Here is a 20,636-nt window from a genome sequence, read left to right on the forward strand (position 1 = left end):
CCAACTTAAGCTTTCATAGCCAACATAAGCTTTCGACAAAAAATCAGCAGTTTATCCTGCAAACTTTTCGAAAACTGATTGCAATTGTTTTTAGTGAAACTGAGTCAATCAGTTTGAATAATAACTATAAAATAACATTAAAGAAAAGGTGAACTAAAAAAATTCGTAAACAACTTTAGGAAACCAGTGTTGAAGCCAGTTTTTTAAAAATAATAATAACCACCAGAACATAAAATCTTCTTTTGCGTCACTTTTGATCATCGTGAAGTTTTTTTGTAAAACGAATATCACAAAATGACAGCAAAAAACCACACATTTTTTAAAAGTATCTAAATTTCCAAAATTCTTCGGAAACGAATTGTCTAAGCTCTAAAGATATCAATCAATACGTTCAAACAACAGAAAATTTATTGTTTGGTTCAAAAAAAAACATTAAAGAGGCCTCTTAATCATCAGGCCAAGTTACGAAAATGAAACAACATTGTAAAGAACGAAAGAAAAACGTGAAGCAGAAAAAAGGGAAAACTTTTTTAAATATTTAATTTGAAAGTCAAAAAAAATTTAAGCTATCTACCGCTAACTGTTAATAAATTCATTTCAGTATCTATTGTTGGCCACTGAGACCTTTAGTTACCCAAAATTTGGCATAAGACAACAAAAATTAACAACAAATAGAAGGCAACAATAAAAAAAAACTCTACCAAATTCTGCAAGAGAACGGTGTCGCAGCCCCTAAAACCAAAGTTATGAAAGTAAAAAAATGTTCAGTTACAAATCTTGTAAAGCTGTTTTCAGTCAGATTGTTAATTAATGTTACAATTTACCAAAGAAACAAAACAACAGCAGAAATAGGCAATTATGCACAAATCTCAGAAAATTTTGTTTTAGATTTCGTAGCACCGAAAGCAAGAAGACGATCTGTTAAAACAATCACACTGTTAAAACAAAATTACTTTGAATTCTATAAGGAAGAAAGTTTGATCTTTTTTATTGAGAAAAGGGAAAAAGTTGACTGAAATATTATAAAAAATACATTCAATGACATAAGAGTCATTAGGTACCAACCGAAGGCATGGTTCAAGTTTACTAACACCTCCTGAGGTTATCATTGGGCTCTCTCAACGGTTCGACATGGTTATCAAACTGCAAACAGACTAACAATTGAAGACAGAACAAAAGAATTCAGTTAAAGTTTACTAAAACTCTTCCTCGAAGCCGTAAAAACCCTTAGGTTCTTTGAAAACAAACTATATCTACATTCGGCCACATTTTGACATAAAAAGGAGTTGTCAGTGATAGAGCCTTGAAAAGCAAATTTTGTAAGTATATAACATTGAAAAAAAAGCCAAAGCAAAATATTTGGAAAAAAGGCAGCACCAAATAAAAAATAAAATATTAATTTCTTATTGTAAGAATCCATGACAAAATCAAACCTATCCCTGATTTTGTCGAGCGCCCGAAAAACCGCCTAAGTGTACCAAGTGTCTTCAAATTAGTAAAAATGTTGAGTGAAATTCTTCAAATAATAAAAAAACAACGCTACGTTTTGCATAATTATCGATTCAAATCTCTAAAAAATTGCAGGATTTTAATTGCAGCAGACCTTCATAGGGCACCAAATTTCAACTAGTGCTCGTTTGGAGTCTGTGTTAAGGTTTCTAGCTCATTACGTCTGGCTTACTTTAACAATTTGGACCAAAAAAGCTTATTTGTGCCATTTTATTTAAAAAAATATAATTTTAACATAAATTTCATCCAAAAAATTTCAATCAAACCATTCAGCAACGCTTTTCTATCTCTAAAGTTAACAATAACACTCTACCATTTTGGATGAAAACCAAAATTTCAATTTATTTTAAATGTACTAGCGAATTTGTGCCAAATTTTAGCAACAACTACTGAAAATTTGAATAAAACTGCCCAATGTTCACAAAACTTTAAACCTCGATAACTCCCTGTAAAAAACAAAGTTCGAAAAAATCTTTTTAATTCCATATTCTGGGATGTCTGTGCTTTTAACGATACCTCTCACAACTCTCTACGATGAAAATATCGATCGGCCAAAATTGTCTGAACAAAAAAACCAGTTAACTGTATAGTTCCTCCCTCCCCTCTAAAGTGGAGGCCGGAACAATAAGTAAAAACTAACACAAGGTTAAAAGTCAAATAGACGTTTTTGAACTTAGGTTTACTGACATTTTACAGTAAGGAGAAAAATTTAATAATCTGTACCAAAAATTTTCTCCAGAAGTGATTGAACAAAAAATAATTTGTTTTACAGAAAAGTCATCAATTCAATAAAGCAATATCAGACGTTAAAATTTATTGTATAGGTCCAAAAAGCCAAATTAAAGAGTATGTGAAAACTTATGTTTTTGACTATATACATCAGCGAACTTTTCGACTCAACAAACAATTTATCTTGAAAGCAAACATATAGTGGTCTATCGATTAATTTATTTGTTTCGTTTATTCTTCGACATGCATAAATGAAGCAGTTGGCAAGTGGTTAGAGCAAGAGTGTTTGTGGCACTGCATTGTCTGAAAACAATTTCAGCCTTGTTAAAATATCATTGACTCCAACAAAAATGTTTCTGTTATCAAAATTTGTCATCCATAAAGACATTGAAGGAATTTCATAACTGATTTTTTTGTATTTTTTTTAGCAAACATAAACAGCAAACTTCATCTAGCAAAATCAATTTCAAACCAATTTCTTCCACTTTTTCAATGATTTTTTAATTTTGTTTTTGAAAACAAACGTTTGTTAAAAACGGATTTTCTTAAACAACAACGGTCATTAAATAATCATTACTATTTTGAAAAGTATAATGACTTCCATTCCAAACTCTTTTATTTGAAATTGTGACTAATGATAAAAATTTAAACAGAAATATTGAAGTGTGCTTAAAAACTTAAAACAAAAAGTTACGCAAACTTAGACAGGGGTCACGAGAGAATCGTTTCTGAAGAAATACTGCTATTTATATAATCAATATACGCATCCACGCATCCGATTAGCTTGCTTTCAGCAGCTACACGCTATAAATTTTTCTAAGCTTTCAAGAAAAATTGACATAAAATTATTTGTAAAATTTTAAAAACTTAAACTTATGAAAACCATGAATAAATTTTTTTAAGAAATTGACTGAATTAATTCAGGGGTCTGAAGCACTTTTTGCTAAACTTTTCAAAGAAAAAATATAGATCAAATTTTGATTTTACGAGTTTTTGTGGAACTTAGTTTTAGCAGTTGGCGGCCGATGTTAACTTTCATAGATTTTTAATCCGACAGATTTGAAACATGAAAATCTTTACATCAAATTTGGTAGTATTTTGGTCGTCGTATATGGTAGTATATGAACTTGTGAATTTGAAACAAAAATTATCATTTTAATACCATTTTCTACTCTGCAAACGAAAACTGTTTAGAACTTTTTGACAGGAAATTTAAACTAATTCAACAAAAGATGAATAATACTCGACACATTTTAATAAACAATTTAATTTAGTTGCTTTTTGATTTCGATTAAATAAAGAGTTCCGTCCGAAATTTCTGTCAAATAAAAAACGATGATTTCTTGAGTCTTTTCAGCTGTTAAGTTGTTGGATTTAACACATTCTCTTGTCATTTTTAATTCAAGAGAAACTAAACAAAACTTCAATCGCATGAAAACGATGGGAATATAATTTTGGTTTTGCTTTTGATAGATTAAGTTGATTATCGATCTAATCGAATTATCAACAAAGTCAAATTATCGACTTGAAAAATAGATTACTGCTACAGAATCTCGAACTTACTGCTACTTTTATGAGGGCGCTTACATTTTGTGCTGAATTAGGCTTAACTTAAAAGCATATTTATTGTTCACATGTACGGAGGAACTTAATTTTAGCAAATGGCAGCTGATGTTAACTTTGATAGATTTTTTAATCAGACAGATTTGAAACATGAAAATCTTTACATTGAATTTGGTAGTATTTTGGTCATCGTATATGGTAGTATATGATCTTGTGAATTTTGAAACAAAAATAATCATTTTAATACCATTTTCTATTCTGCAAACGAAAAATGTTTAGAACTTTTTGACAGGAAATTTAAACTAATTCAACGAAAGATGAATAATAACCGACACACTTTAATAAACCATTTAATCTAGTTGCTTTTTGATTTCGATTAAACAAAGAGTTCCGTCCTAAATTTCTGTCAAATAAAAAACGATGATTTCTTGAGTCTTTTCATCTGTTAATTTGTTGGATTTAACACATTCTCCTGTCATTTTTAATTCAAGTGAAATTAAACAAAACTTCAATCGCATGAAAACGATGAGAATATAATTTTGGTTTTGCTTTTGATAGATTAAGTTGATTATCGATCTAATCGAATTATCAACGTAGTCAAATTATCGACTTGAAAAATAGATTACTGCTACAAAATCTCGAAGTTACTGCTACTTTTATGAGGGCGCTTACCTTTTGTGCTGAATTAGGCTTAACTTAAAAGCATATTTATTGTTCACATGTACGGAGGAACTTAATTTTAGCAAATGGCAGCTGATGTTAACTTTGATAGATTTTTTAATCAGACAGATTTGAAACATGAAAATCTTTACATTGAATTTGGTAGTATTTTGGTCATCGTATATGGTAGTATATGATCTTGTGAATTTTGAAACAAAAATTATCATTTTAATACCATTTTCTATTCTGCAAACGAAAAATGTTTAGATCTTTTTGACAGGAAATTTAAACTAATTCAACAAAAGATGAATAATACTCGACACACTTTAATAAACAAATTAATCTAATTACTTTTTGATTTCAATTAAATAAAGAGTTCCGTCCGAAATTTCTGTCAAATAAAAAACGATGATTTCTTGAGTCTTTTCAGCTGTTAAGTTGTTGGATTTAACACATTCTCCTGTCATTTTTAATTCAAAGGAAATTATACAAAACTTCAGTCGCATGAAAACGATGGAAATATAATTTTGTTTTTGCTTTTGATAAATTACCTTGATTATCGACCTAATCGAATTATCAATGTAGTCAAATTATCACCTTGAAAAATAGATTACTGCTACAGAATCTCGAACTTTGAAGTTTTAATGTCAAAAAGTTTCGATATCTTCAAAAACTGAGGAATTTTTAAAAATTGTTAACTCAGGTTCTTTTAAAAATAAAGTCCAGTAGGTAAATTGCAAATAAAGTTTCAGCTTCCGCGACAATATAGCAGAAAAAATCATTAGATTTTGCTTTTTTCTATATCATGAGACTCTTTTTACATTATAAAACAGAAAAACAAGATAAAATTTATCTAATAATAGTACTACTTGCCGTTAGTTCTAAAGATCTCGTAGTTTTTGGTAAACAACTATGTCTGGTTGACCACTCTCTAAACTAACTAATTTTGAAAAGCAAAACTCATTTTCTGAAATCGCGATCAAAACGTTGGAAATTTAAACAGAAATATTGATGTGTGCTTGAAAACATAAAACAAAAAAATACGCCAACTTAGACAGGGGTCACAAGAGAAACCTTTCTGAAGAAATACTGCTATTTATATAATCAAAATACGCATCCACGCATCCGATTAGCTTGCTTTCAGCAGCCACACGCTATAAATTTTTCGAAGCTTTCAAGAAAAATTGACATAAATTTATTTATAAAATATTAAAAACTTAAACTTATGAAAACCATGAATAAATTTTTTAAAGAAATTGAGTGAATTAATTCAGGGGTCTGAAGCACTTTTTGCAAAATTTTTCAAAGAAAAATATAGTTCAAATTTTGACTTTTATGAGGGCGCTTACATTTTGTGCTGAAGTAGGCTTAACTAAAATGCGTATTTTTTGTTGACCTGTATGATGGAACTCAATTTTGGCAGTTGTCGCCCAACGTTAACTTTGATAGATCCCGGCTCGAGAGGTCAGCGCTAAAAATTGCCAAAAGATGCAGGATTTGCGCTGAATTTGTGTAAAAGTGTAAGATTTGCGCTCAATGCGATGAATGCGGTGAAAACAAAATTTTCAATAATAAACCGGCAGAATGTGGTGAAAAAAATTTTCAACGCTAAAATCCGAAATCTTACAAACATTTACCGCTAATTTCAAGCCTTGCCTTCTCTAAAATTTTCGTTTTTAAGATCAACACGCTTAAGGTTTTTTTCTAAATTGACATGAAATTAATTGCAAAGTTTTAAAAAATTAAACTTATCAAAATCAAGAAAATTTTTTTGGAAAGATTGATTGATATAATTCGGGAGTCTGAAGTACTCTCTGCTATGTTTGTCCATCAAAAATATAGATCAAATTTTGACTTCTACGAGAGCGCTTACATTTTGTGCTGTAGTAACCTTAACTAAAATGCGTTTTTTACATCTATGGTGGATTTTAATGTTAGTAGTTGGCAGCCGATGTTAACTTTGACAGATCTATTAATCAGACAGATTTTTTAATCAGACAGTTGGTAGTAATTTGGTCATCGTTTTCCTGAGTCAAATAGCTGTTGTCCAATTTTGGCTTTTTAATTATTCTGATTTTTCCTTGAAAACATAATCTTGTGAAATCGAAATAAAAGATATCATTTTAAAATATTTTTCTATTCCGCAAACAAAAACTGTTTAGAACTTTTTGACTGGAAGTTTAAACTAATTCAATAAAATGTGAACAATATTCGATCCATTTCAATGAACGATTTGCTCTGGTTGGCCTTGATTCCGTTTAAAAAAATGCTTAAGAGTTCAGTCCAAAAACTTTGTAAAAAAAGATGACCTCATACGGCTTGTTAGCTGTTAAAATTTTAGATTCAAGACATTCGCCTGCCATTTTGAATTCAAGTGAAATCATACAAGATTTCAATCGCATATAAAGGATGGAAATATAACTCAGGTTGTTGTAAAAATAAAGTCCAGCAGACGGATTGCAAATAAAATTTCAGCTTCAGCAATAAATATAGCAGAAAACAATAAGTTGAATACATTTTGCTTTTTTTCTTTATCGTCTTACTGATTTTACATTAAAAAACAAAAAACAGATGAAATCCATCCAATAATAGTACTATTTGCCTTTAGTTCTATAGATCTCAATTTGTTGGGAAACAAATACGATTGTTTGACCATACACTAAACTGACACTAATCTTGAAAACCAAATTGACTTCTAAACTCATTTTTTAAAATTGTGACAAAAATGTTGGAAATTTAAACACAAGAGAATCGTTTTTGAAGAAAAACCACTATTTATATCATCGATTTGCGCATCCAAGTGTCAAACGCAAGCCTTGCCATCTATAAAAATCCTTGTTTTTAGCAACTACACGCTAAAGAAAATATTTCTAAACTCTCAAAAATATTGACATGAAATCAATTCCAAAATATTGAAAACTTAAGCTTATGAAAACCCTGAATAATTTATTTTAAGAGATTGATTGAATTATTTCAGGGGTCTGAAGCACTCTTTGCTAAATTTTTCAAAAAAAAATATAGATCAAATTTTGATTTTACGGATAAGAGTTTTTTACGGGTAAATTTTGAGTTTTTGTGGAACTTAGCTTTAGCAGTTGGCAGTCGATGCTAACTTTGATAGATTTATTAACCAGACAGATTTGAAACATGAAAATCTTGACATTGTATTTGGCAGTATTTTGGTCATCGTAAATGGTAGTATATGATCTTGTGAATTTGAAACCAAAATTATCATTTTAATACCATTTTCTATTCTGCAAACGAAAACTGTTTAGAACTTTTTGACAGGAAATTTAAACTAATTCAACAAAAGATGAATAATACTCGACACACTTTAATAAACAAATTAATCTAATTGCTTTTTGATTTCGATTAAATAAAGAGTTCCGTCCGAAATTTATGTCAAATAAAAAACGATGATTTCATGAGTCTTCTTAGCTGTTAAATTTTTGGATTTAACACATTCTCCTGTCATTTTTAATTCAAGTGAAATTATACAAAACTTCAATCGCATGAAAACGATGGAAATATAATTTTGTTTTTGCTTTTGATAAATTAAGTTGATTATCGTCCTAATCGAATTATCAATGTAGTCAAATTATCACCTTGAAAAATAGATTACTGCTACAGAATCTCGAACTTTGAAGTTTTAATGTCAAAAAGCTTCGATATCTTCAAAAACTGAGGAATTTTTAAAAATTGTTAACTCAGGTTCTTTTAAAAATAAAGTCCAGTAGGTGAATTGCAAATAAAGTTTCAGCTTCCGCGACAATATAGCAGAAAAATTCATTAGATTTTGCTTTTTTCTTGATCATGAGACTCTTTTTACATTATAAAACAGAAAAACAAGATAAAATTTATCTGATAATAGTACTACTTGCCGTTAGTTCTAAAGATCTCGTAGTTTTTGGTAAACAACTATGTCTGGTTGACCACTCTCTAAACTAACTAATTTTGAAAAGCAAAACTCATTTTCTGAAATCGCGATCAAAACGTTGGAAATTTAAACAGAAATATTGATGTGTGCTTGAAAACATAAAACAAAAAAATACGCCAACTTAGACAGTGGTCACAAGAGAAACGTTTCTGAAGAAATACTGCTATTTATATAATCAATATACGCATCCACGCATCCGATTAGCTTGCTTTCAGCAGCTACACGCTATAAATTTTTCTAAGCTTTCAAGAAAAATTGACATAAATTTATTTGTAAAATTTTAAAAACTTAAACTTATGAAAACCATGAATAAATTTTTTAAAGAAATTGAGTGAATTAATTCAGGGGTCTGAAGCACTTTTTGCTAAATTTTTCAAAGAAAAATATAGTTCAAATTTTGACTTTTATGAGGGCGCTTACATTTTGTGCTGAAGTAGGCTTAACTAAAATGCGTATTTTTTGTTGACCTGTATGATGGAACTCAATTTTGGCAGTTGTCGCCCAACGTTAACTTTGATAGATCCCGGCTCGAGAGGTCAGCGCTAAAAATTGCCAAAAGATGCAGGATTTGCGCTGAATTTGTGTAAAAGTGTAAGATTTGCGCTCAATGCGATGAATGCGGTGAAAACAAAATTTTCAATAAAAAACCGGCAGAATGTGGTGAAAAAAACTTTCAACGCTAAAATCCGAAATCTTACAAACATTTACCGCTAATTTCAAGCCTTGCCTTCTCTAACATTCTTGTTTTTAAGAACAACACGCTTAAGGTTTTTTTCTAAATTGACATGAAATTTATTGCAAAGTTTTAAAAAATTAAACTTATCAAAACCAAGAAAATTTTTTCGGAAAGATTGATTGATATAATTCGGGGGTCTGAAGTACTCTCTACTATGTTTGTCCATCAAAAATATAGATCAAATTTGACTTCTACGAGAGCGCTTACATTTTGTGCTGTAGTAACCTTAACTAAAATGCGTTTTTTACATCTATTGTGGATTTTAATGTTAGTAGTTGGCAGCCGATGTTAACTTTGATAGATCTATTAATCAGACAGATTTTTTAATCAGACAGTTGGTAGTAATTTGGTCATCGTTTTCTTGAGTCAAATAGCTGTTGTCCATTTTTGGCTTTTTAATTATTCTGATTTTTCCTTGAAAACATAATCTTGTGAATTCGAAATAAAAGTTATCATTTTAAAATATTTTTCTATTCCGCAAACAAAAACTGTTTAGAACTGGAAGTTTAAACTAATTCAATAAAATGTGAACAAAATTCGATCCATTTCAATGAACGATTTGCTCTGGTTGGCTTTGATTCCGTTTAAAAAAATGCTTAAGAGTTCAGTCCAAAAACTTTGTAAAAAAATGATGACTTCATACGGCTTGTTAGCTGTAAAATTTTTAGATTCAAGACATTCGCCTGCCATTTTGAATCCAATTGAAATCATACAAGATTTCAATCGCATATAAAGGATGGAAATATAACTCAGGTTGTTGTAAAAATAAAGTCCAGCAGACGGATTGCAAATAAAATTTCAGCTTCAGCAATAAATATAGCAGAAAACAATAAGTTGAATACATTTTGCTTTTTTTCTTTATCGTCTTACTGATTTTACATTAAAAAACAAAAAACAGATGAAATCCATCCAATAATAGTACTATTTGCCTTTAGTTCTATAGTTCTCAATTTGTTGGGAAACAAATACGATTGTTTGACCATACACTAAACTGACACTAATCTTGAAAACCAAATTGACTTCTAAACTCATTTTTTAAAATTGTGACAAAAATGTTGGAAATTTAAACACAAGAGAATCGTTTTTGAAGAAAAACCACTATTTATATCATCGATTTGCGCATCCAAGTGTCAAACGCAAGCCTTGCCATCTATAAAAATCCTTGTTTTTAGCAACTACACGCTAAAGATTATTTCTAAACTCTCAAAAATATTGACATGAAATTAATTCCAAAATATTGAAAACTTAAGCTTATGAAAACCCTGAATAATTTATTTTAAGAGATTGATTGAATTATTTCAGGGGTCTGAAGCACTCTTTGCTAAATTTTTCAAAAAAAAATATAGATCAAATTTTGATTTTACGGGTAAGAGTTTTTTACGGGTAAATTTTGAGTTTTTGTGGAACTTAGCTTTAGCAGTTGGCAGTCGATGCTAACTTTGATAGATTTATTAACCAGACAGATTTGAAACATAAAAATCTTTACATTGTATTTGGCAGTATTTTGGTCATCGTATATGGTAGTATATGATCTTGTGAATTTGAAACCAAAATTATCATTTTAATATATTTTTCTATTCTGCAAACGAAAACTGTTTAGAACTTTTTGACAGGAAATTTAAACTAATTCAACAAAAGATGAATAATACTCGACACATTTCAAAAAACAATTTGCTCTAGTTGCATTTTGATTTCGATTAAATAAAGAATTCCGTCCGAAATTTATGTCAAATAAAAAACGATGATTTCATGAGTCTTCTTAGCTGTTAAATTTTTGGATTTAACACATTCTCCTGCCATTTTTAATTCAAGTGATTTTATACAAGAATTCAATCGCATGAAAACGATGGGAATATAATTTTGTTTTTGCTTTTGATAGATTAAATTGATTATCGACCTAACCAAATTATCAACGTAGTCAAATTATCGACTTGAAAAATACATTACTGCTACAGAATCTCGAAATTGAAATTTCGATATCTTTAAAAACTAAGGAATTTTTAAAAAATTTTAACTAAGGCTCTTTTAAAACTAAAGTCCGGTAGATAAATTGCAAAAAAAGTTTCAGCTTCAGCAACAATATAGCAGAAAACAAAAAATTGAGTAGATTTTGCTTTTTTTCTTTATAATCATGATACTGTTTTTACATTAGAAAACAGAAAAACTAGATAAAATTCATCTAATAATATTACTATTTGCCGTTAGTTCTTACGATCTCATATTTTTTGGTAAAGAAGAACGTGTGGATGACCATACTCTAAATTCACTATTTTGAAAAGTATAATGACTTCCATTCCAAACTCTTTTATTCAAAATTGTGACTAATGATAAAAATTCAAACAGAAATATTGAAGTGGGCTTAAAAACTTAAGACAAAAAGTTACGCAAACTTGGACAGGGGTCACGAGAGAATCGTTTCTGAAGAAATACTGCTACTTATATAATCAATATACGCATCCACGCATCCGAATAGGCAAATAAATACGTAAATTTATTTGCATAATTTTAAAAACTTAAACTTATGAAATCCATGAATAAATTTTTTTAAGAAATTGATTGAAATCATTCAGGGGTCTGAAGCAATGTTTGCTAAATTTTTCAAAGAAAAATTTAGTTCAAACCTTGACTTTTATGAAGGCGCTTACATTTTGTGCTGAAGTAGGCTTAACTAAAATGCGTATTTTATGTTGACCTGTATGCTGCTAATCAATTTTGGCAGTTGTCAGGCAATGTTAACTTTGATAGATCCCGGGTCGAGGGGTCAGCGCTAAAAATTGCCAAACGATGCAGGATTTGCGCTGAATTTGTGTAAAAGTGTAAGATTTGCGCTCAATGCGATGAATGCGGTGAAAACAAACTTTTAAGCGGTGATTGTTTTTACCACTAAAGCGGTAAAACAAAATTTTTCATCGCTATCAGCAGAATGCAGTGAAAAAAAATTTCAAAGAAAAACCGGCAGAATGTGGTGAAAAAAAAATTTTCAACGCTAAAATCCGAAATCTTACAAACATTTACCGCTAATTTCAACGCTTATCTTAAATTCACAGGGAATATCATTGAAGTACGTGACCGATGGCGCAGTGGAATAAGCAGATGTTGACATGCAGCAGGCAAGAGGTGCAAACCCGTGTACGGCAGTTTCTCTTTTGTAAGAAATCCTGTGATTGCGGTGAAAAAAATATTCACCGCTTAAAACCTCAAATCTTACAAAAATTCACCGCTTTCGCCGCATTCAACCCTAAATCATGCGGGTGTATTGGGTGAAAAAAAGTTTTTCTAACACTATTCACCGCTAATCTTACATTACTTTTTGACCAAACCTCGACGCGGGATCAATTAATCAAACAGATTTGAAACATGAAAATCTTTACATTGAAGTTGGCAGTATTTTGGCAATCGTTTTCCTGATTCAAATAACATTTGCCCGCTTTCGGCTTTTAATTGTTTTGATTTATCTTTAATAAAATGATCTTGTGAACTTGAAACAAAAGTTATCATTTTAATTTAAATTTCTATTCCGCAAACGAAAATTGTTTACAATTTTTTGGATGGCATTTTAAATTAATTCAACAACAGGTAAATAATACTCGATCTATTTTAAAAAACGATTTGCTCTAGTTGTTTTTTGATTTCGTTTAAATAAATGACTATCACTAAACTGACTATCTTGAAAACCAAAATGACTTCCAAACTCATTTTTTGAAAATGTGACAAAAGTGTTGGAAGTTTAAACAAAAGAGAATCGTTTCTGAAGAAAAACCACTACTTATATCATCAATTTGCCTATCCAAGTGTCATACGCGAGCCTTGCCATCGCTAAAAATCCTTGTTTTTAGCAACTACACGCTAAAGATTATTTCTAAACTATCAAAAAAATTGACATAAAATTAATTCCAAATTTTAAAAACTTAAAATTATGATAACCATGAATAAATTTTTTTTAAAAGATTGATTGAATTAATTCAGGGGTATGAAGCACTTTTTACTAAATTTTTCAAAAAAAAATATGAAAATCAGATTTTGATTATACGAGAGCGCTTACAATTTGTGCTGAAGTAGGCTTAATTAAAATAAATATTTATTGTTGACATGATTGGTGGAACTTAGTTTTAGCATTTGGCAGCGATGCTAACTTTGATTGATTTATTAATCCGACAGATTTGAAACATGAAAATCTTTACATCGAGTTTGGTAGTATTTTGGTCGTCGTATTTGGTAGTATATGAACTTGTGAATTTGAAACAAAAATTATCATTTTAATACCATTTCCTACTCTGCAAACGAAAACTGTATAGAACTTTTTGACAGGAACTTTAAACTAATTCAACAAATATTGAATAATACTTGATCCATTTCAATAAACGATTTGCTCTAGTTGCTTTTTGATTTCGTTTAAACAAATGCTTGAGAGTTCAAACCGAAATCTATGTCAAAGAGAAAATGACGAACTCATGAGGCTTGCTGGCTGTTAAATTTTTAGACTGAACACATTCTTCTGCCATTTTGAATCCAAGTGAATCATACAGGACTTCAATCGCATAAAAATGATGAGAATATAACTGAGGTTATTGTAAATATAAAGTCTAGTAGACGGACTGCAAATACAGTTTCAGCTTCAGCAATAAATATAGCAGAAAACAATAAATTGAATACATTGTGCTTTTTTCTATATCATCTTTCTGTTTTTACATTAGAAAACAAAAAAGTAGATAAAATTCATCTAATAATAGTACTATTTGCAGTTATTTCTAAAGATCTTAAAGCTTTTGGGAAGCAAGTACGTCTGGTTGACCACACCTTGAACTAAGTATTTTGAAGAGCAAAATGACATGCAAATTCTTTATTTGAAGTTGCGACCAAAAATTGAAAATTTAACCAGAAATATTGATGTTGGCTTTAAAATATAAAACAAAAGTTACGCAAAATTTAACAGACGTCACTAGAAAATCGTTCCTGAAGAAATACTGCTATTCTTTTTGTCAATATGCGCATCCACATGTGATACGCAAGTCCGGTAAAACTGCACGGTAAAATTTTTTCTAAGCTCTCAAAACAAATTTACCTTCAAAATTTTAAAAACTTAAACTTATAAAAACCAAGAGTAGTTTTTTTGGAAAGATTGATTGCATTAATTCAGGGGTCTGAAGCACTGTCTGCTAAATATGTCCATCAAAAATATAGATCAAATTTTGAATTTTACGAGAGCGCTCACATTTTGTGCTGAAGTAGGCCTAATTAAAATGCGTATTTATTGTTGATATGTATGGTGGACCTTAACTTCATTTTAGCAGTTGGCAGCCGATTTCAAATTTGATAGATCTAATAATCAGACAGATTTGAAATATGAAAATCTTTACTTTAAAATTGGTATTTTTTGGCCATCGTTTTCCTGATTCAAATAACATTTGTCCGTTTTTGGCTTTTTAATTAATCTGATTGTTCCTTATAAACATCATCTTGTGATTTTGAAACAATTGTTATCATTGGAATATAAATGGCTATTCCGCAAAAGAAAACTGTTTGGAACATTTTGATAGAACTTTAAACTAATTCAGCAAAAGCTGAATAGTACTCTATCCATTTCATTAAACAATTTGCTCTAATTGTTTTTTGATTCCGTGTTATTATATTCTTGAGAGTTCAGTCCAAAAACTGTCAAATAAAAAATGATCAATTCATGAGTCTTGTCAGCTATTAAATTTTTAGATTTAACACATTCTACCGCCATTTCTAATCCAAGTGAAATTATACAAGACTTCAATCGCATGAAAACGATAGGAATGTAAAATTATTTTTGCTAATGATAGATTAAGTTGATTGTCGACCTAATCGAATTATCAACTTTTTCAAAATATTAACTTGAAAAATCGATTACTGCTACAGAAACTTGAACTTTTCAGGTTGAAAAGTTTCGATATCTTTAAAAACTAGGGAACTTTTAAAAATTGTTTACTCAGGTTCTTGTAAAAAATAAAGTCCAGCAGACGAATTGCAAATCAAGTTTCAACTTTGGCAATTAATATTGCAGAAAACAATAAACTGAATAAATTTTGCTGTTTTTCTATAACGTCTTATCTAAAAAAATCTATTAACTATAAAATTTATCTATTAATAGTACAATTTGCCGTTAGTTGTAACGATCTCATTTTTTTTGGTGAGCCAGTTCCTCTGGTTGACCATACTCTAAAATCTCTATTTTGAAAGGCATAATGACTTCCAAACTGATTTATATGAAAATGTGATCAAAATGATGCCAATTTAAACAGAAACATTGACATATGGTTAAAAACTTAAAACAACAAGTTACGCAAACTTGACAGAGGTCACGAGAGAAGCGTTTCTAAAAAATTACTGGTCTTTATATTATGCAAATGGGCATCCAAGTGTCATACGCGAGCCTTGCGATCTCTAAAAGACCTGATTTTTAGCAACTACACGCTAAAAATTTCTCTAAGCTCTCAAAAAAATTGACATGCAACTAATTGCAAAACTTTAAAAACCTAAACTTATGAAAACCATGAATAAAAGTTTTGAGAAGACTGATTGGACTATTTTAGGGTTGTGAAGCAACGTCTGCTAAGTTTGTCAACCAAAGCTATAGATCAAATTTCGACTTCTACGAGAGCGCTTACATTTTGTGCTGAAGTAGGCTTAACTAAAATGCGTATTTTTTGTTGACCTGTATGCTGGAACTCAATTTTGGCAGTTGTCAGCCAATGTTAACTTTGATAGATCCCGGGTCGAGGGGTCAGTGCTAAAAATTGCCAAAAGATGCAGAATTTGCGCTGAATTTGTGTAAAAGTGTAAGATTTGCGCTCAAAGCGATGAATGCGGTGAAAACAAACTTTTAAGCGGTGATTTTATTTACCACTAAAGCGGTAAAAGAAAATTTTTCATCGCTATCAGCAGAATGCAGTGAAAAAAAATTTCAAAGAAAAACCGGCAGCATGTGGTGAAAAAAAATTTTCAACGCTAAAATCCGAAATCTTACAAACATTTACCGCTAATTTCAACGCTTATCTTAAATTCACAGGGAATATCATTGAAGTACGTGACCGATGGCGCAGTGGAATAAGCAGATGTTGACATGCAGCAGGCAAGAGGTGCAAACCCGTGTACGGCAGTTTCTCTTTTGTAAGAAATCCTGTGATTGCGGTGAAAAAATATTCACCGCTTAAAACCTCAAATCTTACAAAAATTCACCGCTTTCACCGCATTCAACCCTAAATCATGCGGGTGTATTGGGTGAAAAAAAGTTTTTCTAACACTATTCACCGCTAATCTTACATTACTTTTTGACCAAACCTCGACGCGGGATCTATAAATCAGACAGATTTGAAACATGAAAATCTTTACATTGAATTTGGTAGTATTTTTGGTCATCGTTTTCCTAATTCAAATAACATTTGTCCGTTTTTGGCTTTTTAATTGTTCTGATTGTTCCTTAATAACATGATTTTGTGAATTTGAAACAAAAGTTATTTTTTTAGTATAATTTTCAAATCCGCAAACGAAAACTGTTTAGAACTTTAACACTGGAACCTTAAACTAATTCAACAAAATTTAATAATACTCGATCCATTTCAATAAACAATTTGTTGTAGTTCCTTTTTAATTTGTTTTAAATAAATGAGTGAGAGTTCAGTCCGAAAACTATGTCACGTAAATAATGATCAATTCATGAGGCGTGTTAGCTGTTAAATAATTTTTAGGTTTATCACATTCGCCTGCAATTTTTAATCCGAGAGAAATCATACAAGACTTCAATCGCATAAAAACGATGGGAATATAATATTATTTTTGGCTTTTGATAGATTAAGTTGCTTACCGCAGCAAATTATCTCAAAACTGGAATCTGAATTACTCGTCGTTAACAAAAATCTATCGTAGAAACTTAAGTAGTGAAGTGATTCACCGTTAGAAATGGTACTGCTTTATTTCCTATTGACCTGTGATAAACACACTTTCGTGCTGTAAAAATATGAGAAATCAAAACCAAGATTGGCTGGAGAATTAGAAATAAAAAATGACAACATATGTATATTTATTATCTCAAATGCAAAAACTGATTTTTCTAATTATTATGATCTACAGGTAATTTATATAAGAACTTTTTGTTTTTTTTTAAAAAAAAACCACGCACGAAAATCAGGCTAACAAATATTGAGCCCATTTGTTATAAGATTTTTTTTCGTAAAACCAGTTGGAAAAAGCAAAAAATCTAAGAATTGTTCTTGGCTCTCAAAACGTTTAAAAAAAAACACCCAAAAAAAATTGGTTTCCAAAACTAGGCATCGTTTAATTTAAAGTCACCTACATTGTTAAGCACAAGTAAAATAGAAATATGAATAGGAATAGAAATAGGAAAAAAAGAAGCAGGCAAAATTTTTTTCAAAAGAAAATGGTGCGCAGTGGTTTAGCAGATGATGATTTGAAATTTGTTTTGTGATAAAAAAAATTTGAACTCACCTGTGTCCCTTTGCTTAATTGGAATTAAAACTCCACTGCAGACATATCCTGCCAAATTCGCCCTCCGGTACACTTGCTCATTGGCATTTAAGTGTTCAAAGTATTGCCGTAGTTTTGCAGTCGATGTCGCAAAGTCTATCAGAGAATTCAAGTTGGCAATAACTTCTAGAATGGCGAGCCTTGGTAATTGTAAATTATTCAAGCCAAAAGTTTGATTCATTTGAATCAATTGTTGTTTTGTAAATTTCATTTGCTCGGATGGGAAAAACTTTGACGTGAAATAAAGTAGATCAGCTGCGATCGAATGTGGATTTACCAATTCGACTGGTATCTTTACTTGAACTGACTCCTTTTTGATGTCAGTGCCGGCCACAACCCAGGGGATACTTTGTAATGTTTGTTTTATACCAGCATCGTCGTGACAGACTTTCAATGCATGATAAATGATCATAAGATATTGGGTTTTACATTCTGTAAAGAGATGCTTAGCATTTGAAATCAGTCTTCCAAAAAAGTAACTGAAATTTTGTTCTTTCGCTTTGAGACGGCCTTCGTCGAAGCTTCTCAACGCGGTTTGAACTTTGCGAGTTAACGAAATCCAAGCTTCGTTTATGCCAGAATATTGTGCGCATTTCAACAAACTGGCTCTGATATCTTCAGGAATGTCATCTGCAATGATAACGACACGTGTATCTGCAAATGAAACCAACTCGTCAATTAATGGGCATGAAAATACTTTCATACCACAATCAGTTGTTAACTTTTTGTAGAAAGCGTCGGACACTATCCTGCAAAGGCGCTCAGTGTCACTAGAATGGCCCGGGAAAAGGTTGAACAATTGATCTTGAGTATGGGTTGATGCTTTCGAAAGAACAGCATCACACAAGGCAGGAGCTGCTGCACGTTGCAGGATGTCTCGATTCCACTGTCCTTCGATTCTCTTCTGATCGCTCTTATCGTCAACAGCGTCCAGCTCCAGATGACGTCTGGACGAAGTGACTGCAAAGCTCCCATTGACCAGAAATGGAAGTCCAGTAGAAGGGGGATGTGGTAGGGGCAGAAAACAGAACAGAAGCTGGTTGTCGGTATTCGATTCCAACTTCAGATCGTTGGATGGGAATGCAATTGCTCCAACGCATCGAGTACCATCTAGCTCAGATTTCAGTCCTGGAGCAATTACATGAATATCCCACTCATAGCTTTTCAACTCAACCGAGTCTTCGATTTTGATCTGATATGAGGTTTGAAACAAATCACTTTCATTGAAAAACACTCTCGATTGACTGACCATTGATTCAGTCTGAAATGAACGCCTGAAATGTGCAACAGTGTGAAGTTGCAAATCAGAGTCAGTGATCGTTGCTATTTCAACTTCATTAACGAACTGAAGGAAAATAAGGAAGAGATCAGCGTACACTTTGGTCATTTCCAGTAACTCTAACGCACTTTCTTTCGAATACTCCATACTGCCAATCTTGCTCCATTTCACATGTTCTGGAGATCTCAGCGGGAAACGAAATATTGTTCCGTCGAATTTCTCGCCGTTTTTCACATCATCACGGGAGAATCCAAAAAGTTGCTCAAAGGGTTCCAAATGTCCTTTCATTGCGTCGACCATAAAACGACCGTCACTTAAATTTTTTGTCAAATCAAACCGTCGACCTCGTTTGCCATTCAGGAATTTCTCGTGCGGGTCAAGAATGCAGAATGATGATTTGCTTACAAACTGAGGCAGGTCTGTCAGATTGTAGACCGAGTTGAATCCTAGACCGAATTTTCCAACTTTTTTGCGGTCTCCAAGCTTTGTTTCTCCACCGAACTCACACAAATTCTCGAAATCGGATTCTTGAAAGGGTTTATTATCCCAGAAGACAAGAGCTGGTCCTTGAAATTGGGCTAACTTGGGGTTTATCAAGTTTTCAGCGGAATGCGTTCTGAGGTCCAAAAGAAGACAGGCCTTGGTAGCCTGTGCATCGTCTGCGTTTTGAATGAGTTCCTTTGGAACTGGGAGTCCATCCGGATAGTCCTTGAGAAGAGTTCTAATTCTTCTCGTCAGGGGTTCTCGTTGACCATACTCATCCCCTTCTTCGGTCAAATCCTCCATCTCTACAACAACACTAGACATCTAAACAACACAAATTTCTAAAGTACACTTTATTATTTTGTCAAACGAATCAGGAGATACTAATTAAAAAATGGCAAAAACGTTATGAAAAGGTCTCCCGACAGATACCTGAATTCAATCTAAACTTTTAGCTGCCTTAGCTATCTAGCTTTACTTTAAATTTTTAGACAGGAAAAAATTCAGATCTTTGCAATTTTTGTTTTGCTAAGCAGCAAATTGAAAATTTTGAATTTGCTAAGGGTTAAAAACTAAATAGTTTAAAAAAATCATAAAACGCTCAAAAGAGAAAAATAATTTGCTTAATGCTGCTTTTTTAAAAAAGAAATTTCTATCTGACTAGCTCGACTGATCTATATTTTCTGGATTAAAAGTAGACAGAGCTTTGAATCAAAAATTCTCCTCAACCAATTAATAAGTTTTTTAAACCACCTATAAAATGGTTTTGAAAAAACTAAACGGATAAGTTTTTCAAAAATTTGAGACGAATCTGATTCTAACATAAGATGCTAATCTTAAACTTTTGAATATTTGTTCATCATCAGTTTTGAAAGTGATGTCGAAAAAACAATTGCTAAGTTTGTTTTATTACAAATTTATTACATTACAAATTGTAGGGTTGGTATTGCAGAACAATAAGAATTTAAAGGGAAATGGAAATAGAATTGTCAAACAAAAATTGAAAAACCACTTAACTTTAATCATAATTCAGACATTTCACTATCATGAAGAAAAAAGCAAGATGTTCTAAATATTGATTAATGACCAAAACAGTTTATAAGCACCAGTTTTACTTTCTCAACAAATGTTTAAAAAAAATCTGTGGTTCGAATAACGAAAGGCCTCATTTCCGACGTTTAATTTGCCAAATTGAACCGCAGAATTAATAGCTAAACATGAGTGGGAGGTAA

The 20,636-nt window shown here is 31.3% G+C and overlaps 1 protein-coding gene across 1 annotated transcript in view; it reads right to left on the reverse strand.

Moving 5' to 3' along the window:
• The window catches only part of LOC142336731 (sacsin-like), a 41,092-nt gene that overhangs the window by 3,207 nt on the left and 17,249 nt on the right, over positions 1 to 20,636 (reverse strand). Inside the window, exon 2 of the mRNA XM_075385643.1 lies at positions 17,604 to 19,709. Coding sequence (XP_075241758.1) covers positions 17,604 to 19,707 — 2,104 coding nt within the window. The 5' untranslated portion in view covers positions 19,708 to 19,709. The remainder of the gene's footprint in view (positions 1 to 17,603; positions 19,710 to 20,636) is intronic.

Source organism: Convolutriloba macropyga, chromosome 3 (assembly GCF_964194025.1).
Source record: "Convolutriloba macropyga chromosome 3, txConMacr16.3, whole genome shotgun sequence".
Lineage (NCBI taxonomy): Eukaryota > Metazoa > Xenacoelomorpha > Acoela > Convolutidae > Convolutriloba > Convolutriloba macropyga.